We start from the raw sequence: 22,654 nt of genomic DNA, 5'->3' as shown, positions 1-22,654 counted from the left end.
GGGTCCGGGGGCATGCCACCCTGGAACATTTTAACTTTTTTGTACATTTTAAAGTTAAATACATCAACCTGGTGCACTTTGAGAGCAAAATAAAGAGGCTAGATCTATGATGAACTTTGTGCTCAAAACGACTAGACTAGAGCATACATTTGAGCCACCAAAGAAATGAAGCAAAAGTGGTTACCAGTGTTGAACTGGTTTATTTTTTTATAAAATAAAAAAATATACCGGATTACTATTACGACTACTACCACTGCCAATATGACTGATAAAAAAAGAATTTATAATAAGTTTTATTTTCGGTTAATTATAAAACTGTGGCGGGACACATCAGACTGTGGTGGGCTTCCACAGTCTAGGTAATTAATGGGAAACACTGTAGAATCAGTGCCACTGTCACAATAAATAACGATTACCTCTGAAAACACAAGGCGATTTTATTAAAAACACAAGTTGACAACATCAAAAACTTTTTTTCTGGCATATAGAGGACAGTTGAAAGGCTAACGGTATAAAATGGACCCAATATGGAGACAGAATGGCCTCGTTGTCACCCGAGCCTTAGAAACTAACTGCCGAGGACCAGTTTGCGTTATGAACTTACTTTTTACACAGGAAACCATCCTGTTCCCGGGTCAGTTCACAAAGTAAAAGACCGTTTTATTTTTTTTAAAGTGCTGCCTCAACATCACAGCTACCTCCCTCTACATGACTAAAACAATCGAAAATTTACATACACAGTAAAAAAAATAATTACAGAAACATAAAAGATAACGGACGTTGTTAGGTCTGGTCTGAAAAGCCTCTTCGATCAGGACATCCATCATGACCTTCAGCGTCTCTTGAGCTAGGGGTCGCCGGACCGCTTCTGGAGTACAGGCACCCTGTATACCCCCCACATCTGAAGCTTCTGGAGTACAGGCACCCTGTTTACCCCCCCACGTCTGAAGCTTCTGGAGTACAGGCACCCTGTTTACCCCCCCACGTCTGAAGCTTCTGGAGTACAGGCACCCTGTTTACCCCCCCACGTCTGAAGCTTCTGGAGTACAGGCACCCTGTGTACCCCCCACGTCTGGAGTACAGGCACCCTGTGTACCCCCCACGTCTGAAGCTTCTGGAGTACAGGCACCCTGTGTACCCCCCACGTCTGGAGTACAGGCACCCTGTGTACCCCCCACGTCTGGAGTACAGGCACCCTGTGTACCCCCCACGTCTGGAGTACAGGCACCCTGTGTACCCCCCACGTCTGGAGTACAGGCACCCTGTGTACCCCCCACGTCTGGAGTACAGGCACCCTGTGTACCCCCCACGTCTGAAGCTTCTGGAGTACAGGCACCCTGTATACCCCCCACGTCTGGAGTACAGGTACCCTGTATACCCCCCACGTCTGGAGTACAGGTACCCTGTATACCCCCCACGTCTGGAGTACAGGTACCCTGTATACCCCCCACGTCTGGAGTACAGGTACCCTGTATACCCCCCACGTCTGGAGTACAGGTACCCTGTATACCCCCCACGTCTGGAGTACAGGCACCCTGTGTACCCCCCACGTCTGAAGCTTCTGGAGTACAGGTACCCTGTATACCCCCCACGTCTGGAGTACAGGCACCCTGTGTACCCCCCACGTCTGAAGCTTCTGGAGTACAGGTACCCTGTGTACCCCCCACGTCTGAAGCTTCTGGAGTACAGGTACCCTGTATACCCCCCACGTCTGAAGCTTCCTGGTTCGTTTGGAACCGTGGTCAGAACCGCTCGGCACTTAGCGAGTATGGCATGGCATCACCTATATTACTACTACTATAGCATGTATTTCATACCACTTTTTTTTAATGTCGGAAAATACCAACAAATCTCTCTTAAGATATCTTTAACCCTTTCACTACCACTACAGACCGTTAACCTTTTCACTACCACAAGTGGAAGGGTTATTAACCTGTAGGGGTGGCTGTGAAAGGGTTAACCCTTTTGGTAGTGTGGCTGTGAAAGGGTTAATCTAAAACATTTAGAAAGCTTTCGAAGTTTGACGGGGTAAAGGTTCCAAGCTGGACGCCAGCTAGCAGGCTTGACGGAGAGAGAGAGAGAGAGCGCTAATGGTCGGTGTGTGACGCTCCTGACCAGAGCTAGAGCTCGTCGACACCAACGGCATTTTATCTGCCGTTTGAGATATTGTCACTTTACAGTGTGCGTGTTACCAAGGTAACAGGCCTCATGGTGTGTTCTGCTGGTCCTAGTAAAGGTCGGATGTTTTTTAGTTTCCCACCAGGAAGTCACACTCGAACAGCCGACCAAGTGGTAAATACCATAGATATATATATATAACTAGATGGTGCAATGCGGAGTCTCCAGCGTAGTTCACCGGCGGCCATCTTGTGACAGGCAGCACGCCCACTCATAACATGAATGTCTATGCTGCATGTACTATTGAAATAATCATAGCGTGCTCAATTTTCAACCGATTTACAAACGCTATTAACGTGGCCGTGATTCAGGATGCTTGGAGATGTTGAAATGTTCATATGAAAGTCCATTATAAGTATGCAGTATGATAATCACATCCGACGTTTATCAAACCGTTTGACAATTGAGCAAGCTATGGTTATTTCAATAGTACAGGCACCAGACATTCATGTTATGAGTGGCGGCGTGCTGCCTGTGGCAAGATGGCCGCCATGTGGCAACGTCTGTCTCCATTGGCCAGCGGCGCGGGTGAGTCGTCTAGCCTTTATATATGTCTATGGTAAATACCAGTGGTGAACTGGTAAAAAAGTTCCATGATAACCGAGTTGCGACTTCATCAGTGACCTTTCACCTTTTGTGGCGCAAACACTTTATTATGAACATGGGAGTTATGATGAGACATCAGAAATATGATATTGACATACTGGGATCCCTAAAAGATCTGCTGCCTTGGATCCGATTGGTCCCGACGTGCGCAACCCGAACACCATCATCTCGTGTATATATATATATATATATATATATACACACATACATATATATATATATACACACACACACGACTTGGTCACACGATAAATGTATGACTTTTTACCAGTCGACGAGGACCGACCAAACGCAGCCATCTCCATTTAACCATAACCAAAATATAGGTGAAGAAAGCCATTATTCTGAATGTTACCATGGTAACAGACCTCATGTCCACCTTGTCCCGGCTCTGAGCAGGATACTGTGTTTATTATATGAACAATGATGATCCCATCTCCAGACGCTGACGGAACACTGGTTCAGTTGTTAAGGGTCAGGAACACCGCAGAAACAGTCCTGGATTATGGCACCATCGTCACGTGGGAAACACCAAGGTACTCTACTTTTAGTGAAAAAAAGGATCCAAATTCCTTTACATCTATAAACGGAACATGATTAATATGTTTGAGCTAATCTCCCATCTTCCTTCTCCGGCTACTCCTCTTCATATTTTGTCCATACGTTTTGTCTTATTCTTACGTTTATATTTCAGATCCCCAGACTGTAATATTGTTTTTCTTCATTTTTTTTTATGTAAACAGAAAAATAATAATAAAAACAGTGATAAAAAAATTTAAAAAGGAGGTTCATATTTTGAATCACGTTCCGTTTATAGGACTCGTCAATGAAATAAAGGCATTTGAATATTTTTTTCACAAAAGTCATTTGGATTGCCCTCCTCGTCGGTGACGTCCTCTACAGAGAACGCTCTTGTTCGCCTCCACTACTAGTCTCAAGGAGCTCTGCCGGTCCAGGGTCCACCGCCACGCTGAGCGGCGATGACGTCTTCATTAAAAAAAAGATACAGATGTTTTCTTCTAAGAGTCTGACCAGACGTCGTTCCAGACGCTGCAGAGGTCCGTTCAGTCCGACCGGCGCTTCACTCGCTGGCCTTTTCCGTTTCTGGACAAAAAACGTCTGCAGAAATGTCTCAAATCTCCCAAAAATGTGTTCGGGAGAAAATCTAACCTTGGGGATAAGTGTGAGCGTTCCAGATGGAGGGAGGGGGGGAGGAGGAGGGGGGAGGGAGGCAGGGGAGAAGGGTCCTTCTCGTCAAATCTCCACGTCGCTCTCTTTGTCGTTGTCGTGGTCACCGTCGTAGAACTCGTTGGCGGCCTCCGGCCTGCAGGGACGTGACGTCATCAGGTTAGTTACAGGGAGTGACATCATCAGGTTAGTTACAGGGAGTGACATCATCAGGTTAGTTACAGGGAGTGACGTCATCAGGTTAGTTACAGGGAGTGACGTCATCAGGTTAGTTACAGGAAGTGACGTCATCAGGTTAGTTACAGGAAGTGACGTCATCAGGTTAGTTACAGGAGTGACATCATCAGGTTAGTTACAGGGAGTGACATCAGGTTAGTTACAGGGAGTGACGTCATCAGGTTAGTTACAGGAAGTGACGTCATCAGGTTAGTTACAGGGAGTGACATCATCAGGTTAGTTACAGGGAGTGACGTCATCAGGTTAGTTACAGGGAGTGACATCATCAGGTCACACCACAGATATGACAGAAGCGCGGGAGAAGAACGAGGCTTTCTGAAGCTTTGGCACCGTTTCTGGCTCCACCTGGTGGACCTAAACAGTAATTCAGGTGATTTTCAACCTTGCTCCTCTCTCATCAGGGTCTGGTTCGTCTGTATATATATATATGTATGTGTATATATATATATATATATATGTATGTGTATATATATATATATATGTATGTGTATATATATATATTATGTATATATATATATATTATGTATATATATATATATATATATATATATATTGACCTGGCATAGCCGGCCTCGGCTCCTCTCTCGTCAGGGTCTGGTTCGTCTGTATATATATATATTATGTATGTATATGTATATATGTATATTGACCTGGCATAGCCGTCCTCGGCTCCTCTTTCGTCAGGGTCGGGTTCGTCTGTGCGCTCGTAGTTCAGCAGGTCAGAAGGAACATCGTGGATCTGGACACTAGGAGCGTGATTCAACATCTTCAGGTTCTCAAACACTGTCTGACGAATCTGCTCCAAGTACTGAGAGGAGAGGAGAGGAGAGGAGGGGAGAAGAGGAGAGGAGGAGAGGGGAGAAGAGGAGAGGAGAGGAGGGGAGAGGAGAGGAGAGGAGGAGAGGAGGAGAGAAGGAGAGGGGAGAGGAGAGGAGAGGGGGAGATGAGAGAAGAGGAGAGGAGGAGAGGAGAAGAGAAGAGAGGAGAGGAGGAGAGCACATGACAGGAGAGGAAAGGAGGGGAGGAGATGACAGGAGAGGAGGGGAGGAGAGAGGGGGAGAGGAAGGAGGAGAGGAGGGGAGGAGAGCACATGACAGGAGAGGAGGGGAGAGGCAGGGGGGAGAGGAGAGGGGGAGAGAAGGAGAGGAGAGGAGAGCACATGACAGGAGAGGAGAGGAGAGAGGGGGAGAGGAGAGGAGGGGAGGAGAGCACATGACAGGAGAGGAGAGGAGGGGAGAGGCAGAGAGGAGAGGGGGAGAGGAGGAGAGAAGGAGAGGAGAGGAGGAGAGCACATGACAGGAGGAGAGAGGAGGGGAGGAGAGGAGAGCACATGACAGGAGAGGAGAGAGGAGGAGAGCACATGACAGGAGGAGGAGAGAGGAGGAGAGGAGGGCACATGACAGGAGGAGAGAGGAGGGGAGGAGAGGAGAGCACATGACAGGAGAGGAGAGAGGAGGAGAGGAGGGGAGAAGAGGAGAGCACATGACAGGAGGAGGAGAGAGGAGGAGAGGAGGGCACATGACAGGAGAGGAGAGGAAAGGAGAGAGGGGGAGAGGAGGAGAGAAGGAGAGAGGAGAGGAGAGGACAACAGGAGAGGAGAGGTGAGGACATGAGACGACGGGAGAGGAAATTACAGTATATGAGAGGAGAGGAGAGAATAGGAAAGGAGAGGATATGAGAGGAGATGAGATGAGGGGAGAGGACAAGTGTAGAAGGAGAATGGTAAGTAAGTGTGTGCGTGTGCGTGCGTGTGCGCGTGCGTGTGTCTGTCTGTATTACCTGTCTAGAGTTCTGGTTCTCTATCCTGGTGCTGACATCTGGATGTAACGTGAAGTCAGGAGCAAAATACTCAAAGTACTCTATATGAGACAGGAGATCATTGGTTTAGACATATTGCTTAGCAACACACATGCATGTAAATAGCATTACTGTTATTTAATAAGAGTAAATATCATTAGTTATATGATAACACTAAATATCATTACCATGTTATTTAATAACAGTAAATAGCATTACTGTTGTATAAAGGAGTATGCCGTTTTGATTTTCTATTTATAAGTCATAAGTCAATGCTGAAACTTGAAAAACATTTCCATCTCTCACAATGGCCCACTTAAAAGAGTAGAACATAGGTCTTAAGACGGTAGAAGAGAAAGGAACATAGGTCTTATAAGACAGTAGAAGAGAGTAAAACATAGGTCTTATTATAAGACAGTAGAAGAGAGTGGAACATGTCTTATTATAAGACAGTAGAAGAGAGTGGAACATGTCTTATTATAAGACAGTAGAAGAGAGTGGAACATGTCTTATTATAAGACAGTAGAACTCACCACTATAAGGCAGCTCATCACTGATGGGTTCATCTACCAGCAGAGACGTCTCATACGTCCTATAGAAGAGAGGAGAGGAAGCGAGAGAAGAAAAGAGATGAGAAAAGCAGAGGAAGCGAAAGAAGAAAAGGAGATGAGGAAGCGAGAGAAGAAAGGAGGAGATGAGAGGAGCAGAGAGAAGAAAGGAGGAGATGAGGAGCAGAGAGGAAAGGAGGAGATGAAAGGAGCAGAGAGAAGAAAGGAGGAGATGAGGAGCAGAGAGGAAAGGAGGAGCAGAGAGGAAAGGAGGAGATGAGAGGAGCAGAGATAAAGGAGGAGATGAGAGGAGCAGAGATAAAGGAGATGAGGAGCAGAGAGAAGAAATGAGGAGATGAGGAGCAGAGAGAAGAAAGGAGGTGAGGAGAGAGAAGGAGATTAGAGGAGCAGAGAGAAGAAAGGAGATGAGATGAGCAGAGAGAAGAAAGGAGATGAGATGAGCAGAGAGAAGAAAGGAGATGAGAGGAGCAGAAAGGATGAGATGAGAGGAGCAGAGAGAAGAAAGGAGATGAGATGAGCAGAGAGAAGAAAGGATGAGAGGAGCAGAGAGAAGAAAGGAGATGAGATGAGCAGAGAAAAGAAAGGAGATGAGATGAGCAGAGAGAAGAAAGGAGATGAGAGGAGCAGAGAGAAGAAAGGATGAGATGAGAGGAGCAGAGAGAAGAAAGGAGATGAGATGAGCAGAGAGAAGAAAGGAGATGAGAGGAGCAGAGAGAAGAAAGGAGATGAGGAGCAGAGAGAAGAAAGGAGATGAGAGGAGCAGAGAGAAGAAAGGAGATGAGGAGCAGAGAGAAGAAAGGAGATGAGGAGCATAGAGAAGAAAGGAGATGAGATGAGCAGAGAGAAGAAAGGAGATACAGAAGATTAACCCTTTCACAACTACACTACAAAAGGTTAACCCCTTCACAACCACACTACAGACGGTTAATCCTTTCACTACCACACTACAGACGGTTAATCCTTCTGTAGTGTGGTAGTGAAAGGGTTAAGACAAGCTTCCTCGAGGCTTTTGAACATGTAGGGGAGACCTTGCTGGTGACGGAGCAGCCGAGAGAAGAGGAACCTCCAACTCGCGGGTCTTTGTTTCCTTCTTTCTTTTATCTCAACGCACATCTTTCCAAAGATTATTACTAATATTTCCGTGGGGGGGGGGGGGGGCAAACGACCCATAAGATAGTTGTAATGTAGTTAAGTTTTACTACTAGATGTACTGTGGTTTTACCGTCATCATTTTACTGTATATTAGTTTTACTATAGTTGTACTGTGGTTTCATCAGAGAACTACTCACCAGCAGCGAGCTACATTCCTGACGGTGTATCCGCCACCTCCCAACACCAGCAGAGGAATCGTAAAGCTCTTCACAAACTCCACGCACTCCCTACAGGGGAAAGAGAGACATTCCACACATTAGAGATAATGAAAATTATAAAATTTAGATACCTGTCCTTGTATACTGAGGTTGGTTGTAAAGGACAGTGTCTTTAGTGTATATATCTATGTTTTAATATATCTTACCCGTGTCCTCGTATACTGAGGTTGGTTATGAAGGACAGTGTCTTTAGTGTATATATCTATGTTTTAATATCTTACCCGTGTCCTCGTATACTGAGGTTGGTTATGAAGGACAGTGTCTTTAGTGTATATATCTATGTTTTGATATCTTACCTGCATCCTTGTGTATACTGAGGTTGGTTGTAAAGGACAGTGTCTTTAGTGTATATATCTATGTTTTAATATCTTACCTGCATCCTTGTGTATATTGAGGTTGGTTGTAAAGGACAGTGTCTTTAGTGTATATATCTATGTTTTAATATCTTACCCGTGTCCTCGTATACTGAGGTTGGTTATGAAGGACAGTGTCTTTAGTGTATATATCTATGTTTTAATATCTTACCTGCATCCTTGTGTATACTGAGGTTGGTTGTAAAGGACAGTGTCTTTAGTGTATATATCTATGTTTTAATATCTTACCTGCATCCTTGTGTATATTGAGGTTGGTTGTAAAGGACAGTGTCTTTAGTGTATATATCTATGTTTTAATATCTTACCCGTGTCCTCGTATACTGAGGTTGGTTTTAAAGGGCCGTGTATTTAGTGTACATATCTATGTTTTAATATCTTACCTGCATCCATTTTAAAAAGCCCTAAAAATCCACCTTTTTACCCTTGCCTTCAAGCCTTGAACTCCTTCCTTTTATATAATTTTGTAATATTTTTTCCTACTAAAACTGTATATGTTTATTTTGCTCTGTAAAGTGTCTTTGAGCATTCGGAAAAGCGCTATATAAAAATGTATTTATTATTATTATTATTATTATTATTATATATATATATCTATGTTTTAATATCTTACCCATGTCCTCGTATACTGAGGTTGAAGCAGCCTAGTCGGTCACAGCCCAGAGAGTCTGCTCCACACTGGAAAACAAATATAACACACAGATATATCACACCATATAATACAGGGCAGGGTTGTCATCACTCAGCAAAGCTACCTAGCAGCTAACATAGCTAACTTAAAGCTACCTGGCTAACATAGCTAACTTAAAGCTAGCTAGCTAACTTAAAGCTACCTAGCTAACATAGAGGACCATATCAGTGGATTACTAGTGTAGTGATCAGACCCAGAGGACCATATCAGTGGATTACTAGTGTAGTGATCAGACCCAGAGGACCATATCAGTGGATTACTAGTGTAGTGATCAGACCCAGAGGACCATATCAGTGGATTACTAGTGTAGTGATCAGACCCAGAGGACCATATCAGTGGATTACTAGTGTAGTGACAGAAGGACCAGTGAAGCTTCTATCTCACCTGCAGGACGATGCATGTTGGCTGGTAGAAATCTACCACCTGTTTAATGACTGGCTGGAACAGCTGTCTGTAGCCTGAACACACACACACACGTCATTTAGTTGTCAGTAGCCAAGGAGGGAGGTAAAAGCAGGAAGCAGGAAACAGGAAGTGGTCTTACTCTGGTCATCGATGCCGTCTCGGAGGGGAACATTGAGACAGTAGTACCTCCCACTCTCTGCCCCCACCTCGTACATGTCACCTGCAACAGATACACATTAATTAATACACACCACTAGGGCTGCACAATTCTTGCAAAAATGTGAATCACGATTTTTCTCTCTAAGAATTGAGATCACGATTCTCTCACACGATTCTTATTTTTTCAATAAAATAATTTATTGCACTCTCTTAAACAGACAACATAACATATCAAAGTGCTTGACTTAAACTTAAACATAACATATATGAAAGTGCTCGACGTAAACTTAAAAGTCTCTTGTAACATAAAATAACTCAAGTCAGAATTGTCATCATTTAAAAAAGTTAAAAAAGAAAAGAAAAAAGAAAATTTAATGAAAAGAAAGTCATAATTTAGAAATGAGATCGCATAGGTGAATCGAGATCGCGATTTATTTTCGATTAATCGTGCAGCCCTAACACACATACAATAATAGTTAAAGATAGTTAAACCACTGGCTAGTATGGTTTATTCATACTTGTGCCACTGTATATAATAATAGCTTAGCACATTTACTCCGTAGCTTTATCATATATACACTCCAACATGTTATACTGTATACTGCAGTGCACTTTACTGCCGCTTTGCCCTCTGGCTAGCTGACAACTTCATGTTGTTGTACCCTGTACTTGTACTTGTGCAATGACAATGAAATTGTGCAATAACAGGATGATACCGTCAGACGGAAGGATGATACTGTCAGAGTGATACTGTCAGAGTGATACTATCAGAGTGATACTGTCAAGAGTGATAACAGAGTGATACTGTCAAGGCCCTCCCATAGTCGAGCAAAACGTACACGGACCGGACTCCGCGGAGGTCCGTGCGGACTCCAAGTGCGAAGCTCCAATTTTCTAACCACGCGGACGTCCGCTCACTTGGTGTCACACAAAACGCTGCTCCGCGTTGACATCGACCTGCATTTAATGTGACACCGATCTGCATTTTACCCTGAACACTCGCTCCGTGCCAAGTGAGAGTAGGGCAGGATCATGATTGAATGGGTAGTATTGGTCCGGTAAAACGTTGGCAGGTAGATGACGCTAAAATTTTGTTTTACTATCGCTAATCGTCATCCATTCCAATTCATGTACATTTGGACCATGTCTTTTTTCATCATCTGAAGAAAGTTGAGAAGTTTGAATGGCTTTTCTAAATGAAGTGTGTAAAACTGCCAGTTTTATTTCGAAATATTGGAAACGGCGATAACCTAGACCAGTGGTTTTGTGGTGCGCGAGCGCCCTCTAGGTGGTGCGTGACATGAAAAGGCTAATGGTGGTAAAAAAAAATTTTTTTTAAATAAAATCTTTTTTTACAATAAAATTTCATAAAGATCTTAGTCAAACCTTTAGTATTATGGATATTAAACATGCTGGCAGAGTACATGCATCCATGTCGTCGTGAACATTTTAATTAAATAAAGAAAATCCCAATCCATAGTCGCCGTGGGAAGAGATAAAATAAAAAAATTAAATCTGTGCACGGCGACCAGCAACAATTTTTCCTAACAGAAACCCATTGGGGGGTGCGTCAGCTATAGGTCGGGAGGTGACATGGGGTGCACGGCAAAAAAGGTTTGGGAACCGCTGACCTAGACTATTTTGACATCGGATGACGACGACATGACAGAAGTCTAAACAGCGTGGGATTGTCATATGTATCTCATGTTGTTATGTTTTGTGTGTTCTGTTGTCTTTCTGTGTGGACCCCAGGAAGACTAGCTCGCCACTTAGGTGACAGCTAATGGGGATCCTTTTAAACAATAAACAACAATAAACATGTAGGAAATTGTTACATGGAGGTCCGCTCGACTACGAACGCTCAAACGACTGCGAACATGCGCGGAGTCCGGTTTGCGTTCGTTCCGCTCGACTATGGGACGGCCTTCAGAGTGATAACAGAGTGATACTGTCAGAGTGATAACAGAGTGATACTGTCAGAGTGATAACAGAGTTATACTGTCAGAGTGATAACAGAGTGATACTGTCAGAGTGATAACAGAGTGATACTGTCAGAGTGATAACAGGGTGATACTGTCAGAGTGATAACGGAGTGATACTGTCAGAGTGATAACAGAGTGATACTGTCAGAGTGATAACAGAGTGATACCGTCAGAGTGATAACAGAGTGATACTGTCAGAGTGATAACAGGGTGATACTGTCAGAGTGATAACGGAGTGATACTGTCAGAGTGATAACGGAGTGATACTGTCAGAGTGATAACGGAGTGATACTGTCAGAGTGATAACAGAGTGATACCGTCAGAGTGATAACAGAGTGATACCGTCAGAGTGATAACAGAGTGATACTGTCAGAGTGATAACAGAGTGATACTGTCAGAGTGATAACAGAGTGATACTGTCAGAGTGATAACAGAGTGATACTGTCAGTGATAACAGAGTGATACTGTCAGAGTGATAACAGAGTGATACTGTCAGTGATAACAGAGTGATACTGTCAGAGTGATAACAGAGTGATACTGTCAGAGTGATACTGTCAGAGTGATAATGGAGTGATAATGTCAGAGACATAACAGAGTGATACTGTCAGAGTGATAACAGAGTGATACTGTCAGAGTGATAACAGAGTGATACTGTCAGAGTGATACTGTCAGAGTGATACTGTCAGAGTGATAACAGAGTGATACTGTCAGAGTGATAACAGAGTGATACCGTCAGACATCGTGATATTGTTTTGAGGTGTGAAATCGTCGGCAGCTCACCTGTTCCTGGGAAGAAATAGTTCCCATACTTGTGGAAGGATACGGTCATGACGCGGTCCGTCAGGTAGAACGCTTCCTGTACGCCGTCACCATGATGGATGTCTATGTCGATATACAGCACCCGGGGATGGTATCTGGAGATGACACACACACAGTTAGGAAATGCTCTGGGGGGCTTATTATGGGCTGTATTATTAGGCCTAGAGATGGCTGCTGTGTAGGGGTGTAACGATGCGACCTCACAACGATTCGATTCGATTCCGATTATTCAGGCAACGATTCAATGCATCATGAAATCTCTTCATTTGACCACGATTCGATTCGATTAATTTTCTATCAGTTAATTCCCCAAAAGAAATTGAATACACAAATGTGACTGGGGGAACTGACTCACTCAGCATGAATGGACTATAGGTCAATAAAAACAATACAAAAAAAAAAAAAAAAAAAAAAAAACATTACTTTTTTTTCTCGATTATAATCGATTCTAACATATTCAAATCGATGCATCGATTCTAACACATTAGAATCGATGCATTTCGATTAATCGATGCATCGTTAGTACCCCTACTGCTGTGTGATGCATGCAAGTGGACTTTTTGGTCCCGCTTGGGGGCGATGGCAGCAGGTGTGACTGAAGAGAACTGAAGAGGAGACGGACAAGGTCATCGGCTTCTGAGAAGAGGAGTCTTGTAGGAGACACGAGGAGTGGGTTCTGAGACGAGGAGTCTTGGAGGAGACACGAGGAGTGGGTTCTGATATGAGTCTTGGAGGAGACACGAGGAGTGGGTTCTGAGACGAGGAGTCTTGGAGGAGACACGAGGAGTGGGTTCTGATATGAGTCTTGGAGGAGACAAGAGGAGTGGGTTCTGATAGGAGTCTTGGAGGAGACAAGAGGAGTGGGTTCTGATAGGAGTCTTGGAGGAGACAGGAGGAGTGGGTTCTGATAGGAGGAGTGGGTTCTGAGAGGAGGAGTCTTGGAGGAGACAAGAGGAGTGGGTTCTGATAGGAGTCTTGGAGGAGACAAGAGGAGTGGGTTCTGATAGGAGTCTTGGAGGAGACAGGAGGAGTGGGTTCTGATAGGAGTCTTGGAGGAGACAGGGGGAGTGGGTTCTGATAGGAGTCTTGGAGGAGACAGGAGGAGTGGGTTCTGATAGGAGGAGTCTTGGAGGAGACAAGAGGAGTGGGTTCTGATAGGAGTCTTGGAGGAGACAGGAGGAGTGGGTTCTGATAGGAGTCTTGGAGGAGACAGGAGGAGTGGGTTCTGATAGGAGGAGTCTTGGAGGAGACAGGAGGAGTGGGTTCTGATAGGAGTCTTGGAGGAGACAGGGGGAGTGGGGTCTGATAGGAGTCTTGGAGGAGACAGGAGGAGTGGGTTCTGATAGGAGTCTTGGAGGAGACACGAGTGGGTTCTGATAGGAGTCTTGGAGGAGACACGAGGAGTGGGTTCTGATAGGAGTCTTGGAGGAGACAAGAGGAGTGGGTTCTGATAGGAGGAGTCTTGGAGGAGACAGGAGGAGTGGGTTCTGATAGGAGGAGTCTTGGAGGAGACAAGAGGAGTGGGTTCTGATAGGAGGAGTCTTGGAGGAGACACGAGGAGTGGGTTCTGATAGGAGTCTTGGAGGAGACAGGAGGAGTGGGTTCTGATGAGAGTCTTGGAGGAGACAAGAGGAGTGGGTTCTGATAGGAGTCTTGGAGGAGACACGAGGAGTGGGTTCTGATAGGAGTCTTGGAGGAGACAAGAGGAGTGGGTTCTGATAGGAGTCTTGGAGGAGACACAAGGAGTGGGTTCTGATAGGAGTCATGGAGGAGACAGGAGGAGTGGGTTCTGATAGGAGTCTTGGAGGAGACAAGAGGAGTGGGTTCTGATAGGAGTCTTGGAGGAGACAAGAGGAGTGGGTTCTGATAGGAGTCATGGAGGAGACACGAGGAGTGGGTTCTGATAGGAGTCTTGGAGGAGACAAGAGGAAGGGGGGGGTTTGGTGATGGACTTTCAGATTTAAAGAGGTAATAAAAGTCTGTTCTTACTTTAGCAGCTCCAAGATACTGATGACGATGTCGTTGACGTAACAGAAACCTGAAGCCTGATGACACACAGAAGAATATATATCAAACAATAACATACAGATGAAACAGAGAATATGAAACAATAACATAGACCATATGAAACAATAACATACAGACCATATGAAACAATAACATGCAGACTATATGAAACAATAACATACAGACAATATGAAAGAGAATATGAAACAATAACATACAGACCATATGAAACAATAACATGCAGACAATATGAAACAATAACATACAGACAATATGAAACAATAGCATACAGACAATATGAAACAATAACATACAATATGAAACAATAACACAGAACACATCACTCCTGTCCTCCACTCCCTCCACTGGCTCCCGATCAAACACCGCATTAACTTTAAAACACTACTCCTCACCTTCAAAGCCCTCCACAGCCTGGCCCCCCCCTACCTGACTGATCTCCTTCTCCCCTACCGCCCCACCCGTTCCCTCCGGTCCTCCTCCACTGCCTCCCTCACTGTCCCGACATCCAAGCTTAAAAACTTCGGAGATCGGGCCTTCTCTCGCACTGCACCCCGACTCTGGAACTCCCTCCCCCAGTCCATCAGAGACTCCCCTACACTATCCACCTTCAAAGCTCGCCTCAAAACCCACCTGTTCTCCCTTGCCTTCAACCCCCCCCACCCCTAAACCTCCCCCTCCCCTCCAACCTGATTGATGTCTGTCTCCAGTCTTTTTTGTGCTATCAGGCCGTCTCCCCTGTTCCCCCCATGGTCTCATGTTCCTCTTGTTTTTGTTCCTTTGCTGTTTTTGTTTTTGTTTCTTTGCTTTCGTTTCTTTGTTTGTACTCCTGCTCCCGACTACTGTCAGCGACTTCGGGTTATTGAGAAGCGCTATATAAATTAAATGAATTATTATTATTAGAAGATGATATGAAACAATAACAGACAATATGAAACAATAACATACAGACAGACAATATGAAACAATAGCATACAGACAATATGAAACAATAGACAATATGAAACAATAACAGACAATATGAAACAATAACACAGACAATATGAAACAATAACACAGAAGACGATATGAAACAATAACAGACAATATGAAACAATAACATACAGACAGACAATATGAAACAATAACATACAGACAATATGAAACAATAACATACAGACCAGAATGAACAGGCATTCTAAATGAGGCGATAGAATTAATGATGATCAATTTCCACAAACGTTCCTTATCCCCCCATTTTACATGGTGTGATGGTCTTTACACTGAGAGAGGGATCCATAGGATTCTGTGTTCAACAACTAAGTTGTGATTATGAATATGAACTAGGCTACACCTTTGTTTACACCATTTATTTTTCTCATATTTTTATATTCAGAGTTAATTATATTGTTTACACAGTTCATTTTATTCAGATCAAATTGTATTGCCTACATTTATGTCTTTCTACTATTACCCCGCCCATACCCTCCCCCATGCTGCTATGGTGCCCACATTTCCCCAAGGGGCTCAATAAAGGAATAGCTTTTCTTGACGTCTAAATGACATCACTTTCCAACTTCAAACGTCTAAATGACATCACTCTCCCACTTCAAACGTCTAAATGACATCACTCTCCCACTTCAAACGTCTAAATGACACCACTTTCCCACTTCAAACGTCTAAATGACATCACTCTCCAACTTCAAACGTCTAAATGACATCACTCTCTAACTTCAAACGTCTAAATGACATCACTCTCCCACCTCAAAATGACACCACTCTCCAACTTCAAACGTCTAAATGACATCACTCTCCCACCTCAAACTTCTTGGCGTGATGCAGACCTCCAGCCCAGTTGATGGCGATGTCACAGATCTGGAAGAATGAAAAAATTAATCATCTCTTTTAGATGGTAATATAAGCACTGCTTTACACCATGGGAAGGAAATGGGGCAAATTCAAAACTGCGCTTCTGCAAATGTCAGCCAATCAGACTCAAGGAACCTGATGTTGAAGTGGCCTAACACAGGTTGAACCACTAATTAGATTACATACAAATGTATGGTCATCATACAGCCCAAGTACAGCACAACGAAAATAAGTATATAAATGAGTACTACTGAATAATAGTGCTAATCATGTCTGTACAGAGTTGTAGACAGTATTAATATGTACAGTGATACAGGTATAAAGACACTATCAGGTTTTTATTATCAATTACTAACGTCCTCGTATGAAACCCTCCAACTAGACTCTGTCTGGAGGAGGGATATACCAGACCTGGAAAGTGACTTTGATTGGCAAGGAGCATGGGCAAATGTCCGTCTTACATCAAGGAACCCGGACCATCAACAAATCAATCTTAACTATATTCACAGGACATACTTGACTCCTATAAGACTGAACAGAATGGGTCTCAAACTAGACTCAAAATGCTCCCAATGTACAAATGGAGACGAAGGAACATTTATGCACATGTATTGGGACTGCCCACCAGTTAAGGCATTCTGGAAAGATGTGACCCATCGATTATCAAAACTCGTATCTTGGAATATACCAGTACACCCCTCTGTATTACTATTGAATGATGTTTTTGAGTTTGCAGTAAATCCACAGCTAAAGAGATTGGTTTTATCGGGTACCACAGTAGCTAAAAAACTGATCGCATCACGCTGGTTTCAACCGGAAGAAATGTGCCGGAAGGTTTGGTTTTTTACATATCTCGATGTGATTTATCAAGAAATATCTACAGCAAGAATTCTGGGACTCAACGAATCCAAAATGTCAATGTGGTTAGAAGTGGTGGAGAGAATAAAAGCTAGCTTATAATGGTGGTGTCTGGTTAGGAGTGAGGGATAATGGAGGTACTATCCAAGGAGGGGTCCGGGAGGGGGGGGTTCGAGCTGGAGCATATGTGTGTAGGGTTTTAGATAATAGGTATTAGGAGTATATCCTGTATAAGACATTGGTACAATTGGTAATTTCGTTGGATATACACTGTATACGGTAAAATATTATTATATACTTTTTTTTGTTTTCTGTTACTGTACTTGCATGTCATTTTAGCCACCTTAATTGTTAGTTTCATTATGCATTGTGTGTTGAGTACTGACTTTTAACAATTTTGTTTTGCAATAATATAAAAAAAAAAAAAATACACTAAAGTCATACTGGCCAGCAGCGTAATGAGATTGAGATTGTGCTCTAAACACAACATTTAATGGTGCGAGTGCTCACAGACTTTCTTTGTCACCATGGTGAAGTTAGCTTGATGTTATTTGTTACCATGGTGAAGTTAGCTTGATGTTATTTGTTACCATGGTGAAGTTAGCTTGATGTTATTTGTTACCATGGTGACGTTAGCTTGATGTTATTCCATGTCATTTGTCACCATGGTGACGTTAGCTTGATGTTATTCCATGTTATTTGTTACCATGGTGACGTTAGCTTGATGTTATTCCATGTTATTTGTTACCATGGTGAAGTTAGCTTGATGTTATTCCATGTTATTTGTTACCATGGTGAAGTTAGCTTGATGTTATTCCATGTTATTTGTCACCATGGTGAAGTTAGCTTGATGTTATTCCATGTTATTTGTTACAATGGTGAAGTTAGCTTGATGTTATTCCATGTTATTTGTTACCATGGTGAAGTTAGCTTGATGTTATTCCATGTTATTTGTCACCATGTTAGCTTGATGTTATTCCATTTATTTTATTTTAAACATCAGTTTGCACTAGGGATGCTCGATATTGGCTTTTTTACCGATACCGATATTGTCCAACTCTTAATTTCCAATACCGATATCAACCGATACCAATATATGCAGGGTCCCCCCCCCCCCCCCCCCAAAAACTGAATAATTTCAGGTAATTAACATTACATATCTCTTGTCATGTAATTAACACAACATTATGCATACTTTGACAATAAATAAAATAATAATTTGTTGTTACTTGCTTGCCTGGGTAAATAAAGGTTAAATAAATGTTAAAAAATAATAATAATAAAATAACAAAAAAAATTCAAAACCGATACCGATATTTTCCAATATCAAATTTGTATGCCAATATCGGTAGGCCGATAATATCGGACATCCCTAGTTTGCACGTACCACACTTAAACAGATGAACAGTCCTTCAGTTATTGGTGTAAAGTTGTGGAATTCTCTCCATAGCTTGATGTTATTCCATGTCATTTGTTACCATGGTGAAGCTAGCTTGATGTTATTCCATGTCATTTGTTACCATGGTGAAGCTAGCTTGATGTTATTCCATGTCATTTGTTACCATGGTGACGTTAGCTTGATGTTATTCCATGTTATTTGTCACCATGGTGAAGTTAGCTTGATGTTATTTGGTACCTTGTGGTTGAGCTGTGTGGCTCCTTGTAGAGAAGCTCCAGTATATCTGGAACAGAACTCAAATAGACCTGGAAACACAGGACTGGTAGAGAGACATAGACAGACACACAGAGAGAGAGATAGACATACACAGAGAGAGAGAGAGAGAGAGAGACACACACACACACACATACCGATATTAGCATTAGCTAGATCTATAAATACATCCAGAAATATGTGCAAAATGTTGTATGATTGTGTGTATCTATTGTGTGTGTGTGTATTGTGTGCATGTGTGTATATATCTATTGTGTGTGTATCTATCTATCGTATACGTGTTGTGTGTGTGTATCTATGGTGTGTGTGTATCTATCATGTGCAATGCATGTATGTGTGTGTGTATCTATTGTATGTGTGTGTGTATCTATCGTGTGCATGTATATATGTGTGTGTGTGTATCCATTGTATGTGTGTGCGTGTGTATCTATCTATCTATCTATCGTGTGCATGTATATATGTATGCGTGTATCTATCGTTTGTGTGTATATATATGTGTGCATGTATATATGCGTATGTATGTGTGTGTGTGTGTGCATGTGTATATATGTGTGTGTGTGTGTGTTTGTATGTGTGTGTGTGTGTGCATGTATATGTGTGTGTGTGTGTGTGCATGTATATGTGTGCGTGCTCACCAGTCGTCTCCTACGTTGAATGTGTTGAGGCTCTTGGTGAAGCCCTGCATGTTGTTGGGGCTGACCTTCTGCAGGAAGTCGATGTAATCCTCCGAGTGGAAGCGACACATGTCGTGCTGAGACGCCTTGTACGGCTTGAACACCTGACACACACACAAGCAGACTGCATTTACAAAAATACGCCCGATATGACAAGTATCGATTTTACAATCTCTTAAGTCCCTTTCACTGTCACACGACGGAAGGTTAACCCTTTACTATCACACAACCGACGGCCAGATCGCATTCTACCGACCAGTAGGAGTCGTTGTTTGCAATGACCAGGACTCGGTGGGGTGCTTAGACCTCTACTCTACCCGGCAGCCACACATTCGAAAATAATTGAATGAAAGGTATTCGGGTTACACTCATTTGGAAATTTAACGTTTTGGCCTAATGCCACAAGGAGCACATGTGAAACTAAATGAAAAAGTTTAGGCGCACACAAAAAAAACTAGGAGCACAGTGAACAATTACGAGATACTGATTCTAAAACAATATCACAGCAAAAACCTAAAATATCAGGAAAAGTTATGGAATATATTATTAGAGAACAGAACATGGAAAATTCTTTAATTATAATTAATATTTTGACGCTGTTGAAACGTAAATAATAATAAAAAAAAAAAAAAAAAAAAATGTATTCTGTTATGGCTGCTGAGCTATAATAGGCCTATAGCTAATGTCCATCTGTTATGTGTTATCTCGCCACTCCACACTATGTTAGTGCTTGTGCAGCACAGGAGATAAGATGATATATAAAGAAAGGATGATATATATATTATATACACATGTAAATCAATATCTTCCTTTTGAATAAAATAGGTTCAGGAATCAGGATTGTTGAGCGAGAGAGGGGGGGGGGGGGGGGGGGGGGGAGACTCAGCCCTTCCCTCACTATTGGATAAACTAAACTGATTTCTTAGCTGTGCCTGTAAGCGTTTCCATGGTTAGCTTAGCTTAGTTAGCAGCTAACATTAGTTAAGGTTTTTACCACAACGTGGGCATACAGGAATGGCGAGGATGCAAAGCATGTTAAGACGCATTGGACCCGTTGCTTGAGGAGCACATAGAAACAGCGCGACTTGTGAGAGGAGTTGTCACAGGGCTGTCGCACGCAGGGCTGAATAGCTAGATGTCATAGCTTCTAAAATTGAAGGGCTGCGCTACTCTGCGTCTATTATGAAATGACAATTGCGCATAGACATTGTTGACACGCCCACTACGCAAAGCCTACTCTCTTTCAAACACACTGCTCCAGTCATGGATTCACTCAACTGATGAATACGCATCAGGCTATTACTCGCACACTGTGCTCCTCTGATTTTCCCGGTTCGCAGACACCTATTTTTATTGGGCAAATGTGAGTGAAATGGTCACACTGTAGAGCCCTGCCTCTAGGGGTCATGGGTGTGCACCACAAATGTGAAAATAATTTGATGAAAGCTCTTCCAAGTTATCGCGTTCACAGGGGATCTGCTGTGGCGGAGACGGATATAATGACACAATAGGAATAGGGAATATACTACTGAATAGTGAGAGGAGCGCCTCCTACTGACCATCATCTTCTTATAGAGGCCATAGTGGAGCACCAGGCTGTGCGTCAGAGACAGGCGATGAGGTTTCATGGGGTGACCGGCACCTAGACATATAGAATCACAACATATAGATTAGATACACAATAACCAAATCACTGAAACACTGGGTGACCAGGACCTAGACATAGAATCACAACATAGATGATACACAATAACCAAATCGCTGAGCCACGGGGGTGACCAGCACCTAGACACTATGATTGAAACACAAGTACACAACATATAGATACTACACTAGAACTGGGCAACTTAGATGGCACAAAGCTTATGAAGCTCAGTATAATATTCTCTGTACATATATTCTCCTTTAGAAACTCTGTCTGTAAATAAACAGTACTGTATATTTGTATATCTTGAATGTCATAAATGTCTGGATGTAACAGTACTGTATGTCATGTAGGCTATGTCATAAATGTTATGAATTGAAAATGGGGGACCCTGATGTAAACAAGACGAAAGTCTTTCTCTGGTCTGCACCCCCTTAACAATTGCGTGCATTGAGCCGTACTGTATTGTACCCATTCTGCAATATGTTAATACAATTTCCAATCAATGCTTGATACGATGTACGGTTTGCAAACATTTGCTCAGTGGAACATATCTGATTGTATGGCGAGCTTCCTGTTTTGAAAAGTGGTTCTTATGTCATGGTTTTGGTCGCTAAAACACTCGCCCCCACACATTGAATTGGAGCCTGGTGAGCTGAAGCAGCACAATGCTACGTTTCTCGACACTAAAGTGAGCCTGTGCTAGTCAACATCATGCCAGACAATGTTTACATAGAGCCTGGGTTTAAAAAAAAGTGAACCAGTCCTTTAAAGATTGTTTTGCTAATGCTAGCTAAGCTAACGACGTTAGCTACTTTGACCGAAGCTGTGTGTCTTGTGGTACAAGACGAAACACCATGAAATAATTAACGTTGACGTGAATGCAGGGGGACAAGAGCAGATGACATGTGTGGGGAGAACGTCTGAAATCCCGAATAAAAAGAAAATCACAGCCCTGAACTGATTTGTATGTTAGCTAAGTTAGCTAGCTAGCGTTAGCATCGATTAGCTCTGCGCCACCAACCATACTCACCATAATGAAAATTCCCCACGTCCGGGTCGTAGAAATATGCCGTTCTGTTGGTCATAGTGAAACACAGAAACAGCCCTGTGGATATTAATGTGGACAATTCAACCAAAGTTTTGCTGCTGCAAATACCACCCTTTTCTCTAAACAGCCGCCATTGTAAACACACCGACTGAGTGAGGTGTACGTCATCACACGGGGACAGACAGTAGTGAGAGTGAAAGGAGGGGGCAGTGAAATATTGATTGATTGATTGATTGATTGATTGATTGATTGAAAACGTTATTAACAAATTGCAGAATGGGTACAGTACAGTACAGCTCAATACATACAATTGTTAAGGGGATGCAGACCAGAGAAAGACTTTCGTCTTGTTGACATCAGGGTCCCCCATTTTCAATTCATGCATTGATTGATTGATTGATTGAAAACTTTATTAACAGATTGCAGAATGGGTACAGTACAGTACAGCTCAATACATACAATTGTTAAGGGGATGCAGACCAGAGAAAGACTTTCGTCTTGTTTACATC

At 42.8% G+C, this 22,654-nt stretch overlaps 1 protein-coding gene across 1 annotated transcript; it reads right to left on the bottom strand.

Moving 5' to 3' along the window:
• Window positions 1-1,563: 1,563 nt before the first annotated feature.
• hdac3 (histone deacetylase 3) lies at window positions 1,564-22,279 on the bottom strand. Its single transcript, XM_084331561.1, has 15 exons — window positions 22,128-22,279; window positions 21,009-21,091; window positions 19,411-19,553; window positions 18,740-18,821; window positions 16,195-16,251; window positions 14,362-14,417; window positions 12,334-12,467; window positions 9,552-9,632; window positions 9,392-9,465; window positions 8,930-8,994; window positions 7,865-7,954; window positions 6,540-6,598; window positions 5,989-6,068; window positions 4,860-5,017; window positions 1,564-4,108 (listed from the first exon to the last, which is right to left on the bottom strand). The coding sequence occupies exons 1-15, from the start codon at window positions 22,180-22,182 to the stop codon at window positions 4,039-4,041; spliced, it is 1,287 nt and encodes a 428-aa protein (XP_084187687.1). The 5' UTR covers window positions 22,183-22,279; the 3' UTR covers window positions 1,564-4,038.
• Between the last annotated feature and the right edge of the window lie 375 nt (window positions 22,280-22,654).

Source organism: Notolepis coatsorum (assembly GCF_963971535.1).
Source record: "Notolepis coatsorum genome assembly, chromosome: 16".
Lineage (NCBI taxonomy): Eukaryota > Metazoa > Chordata > Actinopteri > Aulopiformes > Paralepididae > Notolepis > Notolepis coatsorum.
This window is presented reverse-complemented; position numbering and strand designations above follow the sequence as displayed.

Coding starts and splice junctions, on each gene's coding strand:
- hdac3 (XM_084331561.1), bottom strand. CDS start 22,182: ATGACCAACAGAACGGCATATTTCTACGACCCGGACGTGGGGAATTTT. Junction 18,822..19,410: donor TTCAACGTAGGAGACGACTG/GTGAGCACGCAC, acceptor TCTCTCTACCAG/TCCTGTGTTTCCAGGTCTAT. Junction 14,418..16,194: donor ATCACGCCAAGAAGTTTGAG/GTGGGAGAGTGA, acceptor GTGTGTCATCAG/GCTTCAGGTTTCTGTTACGT.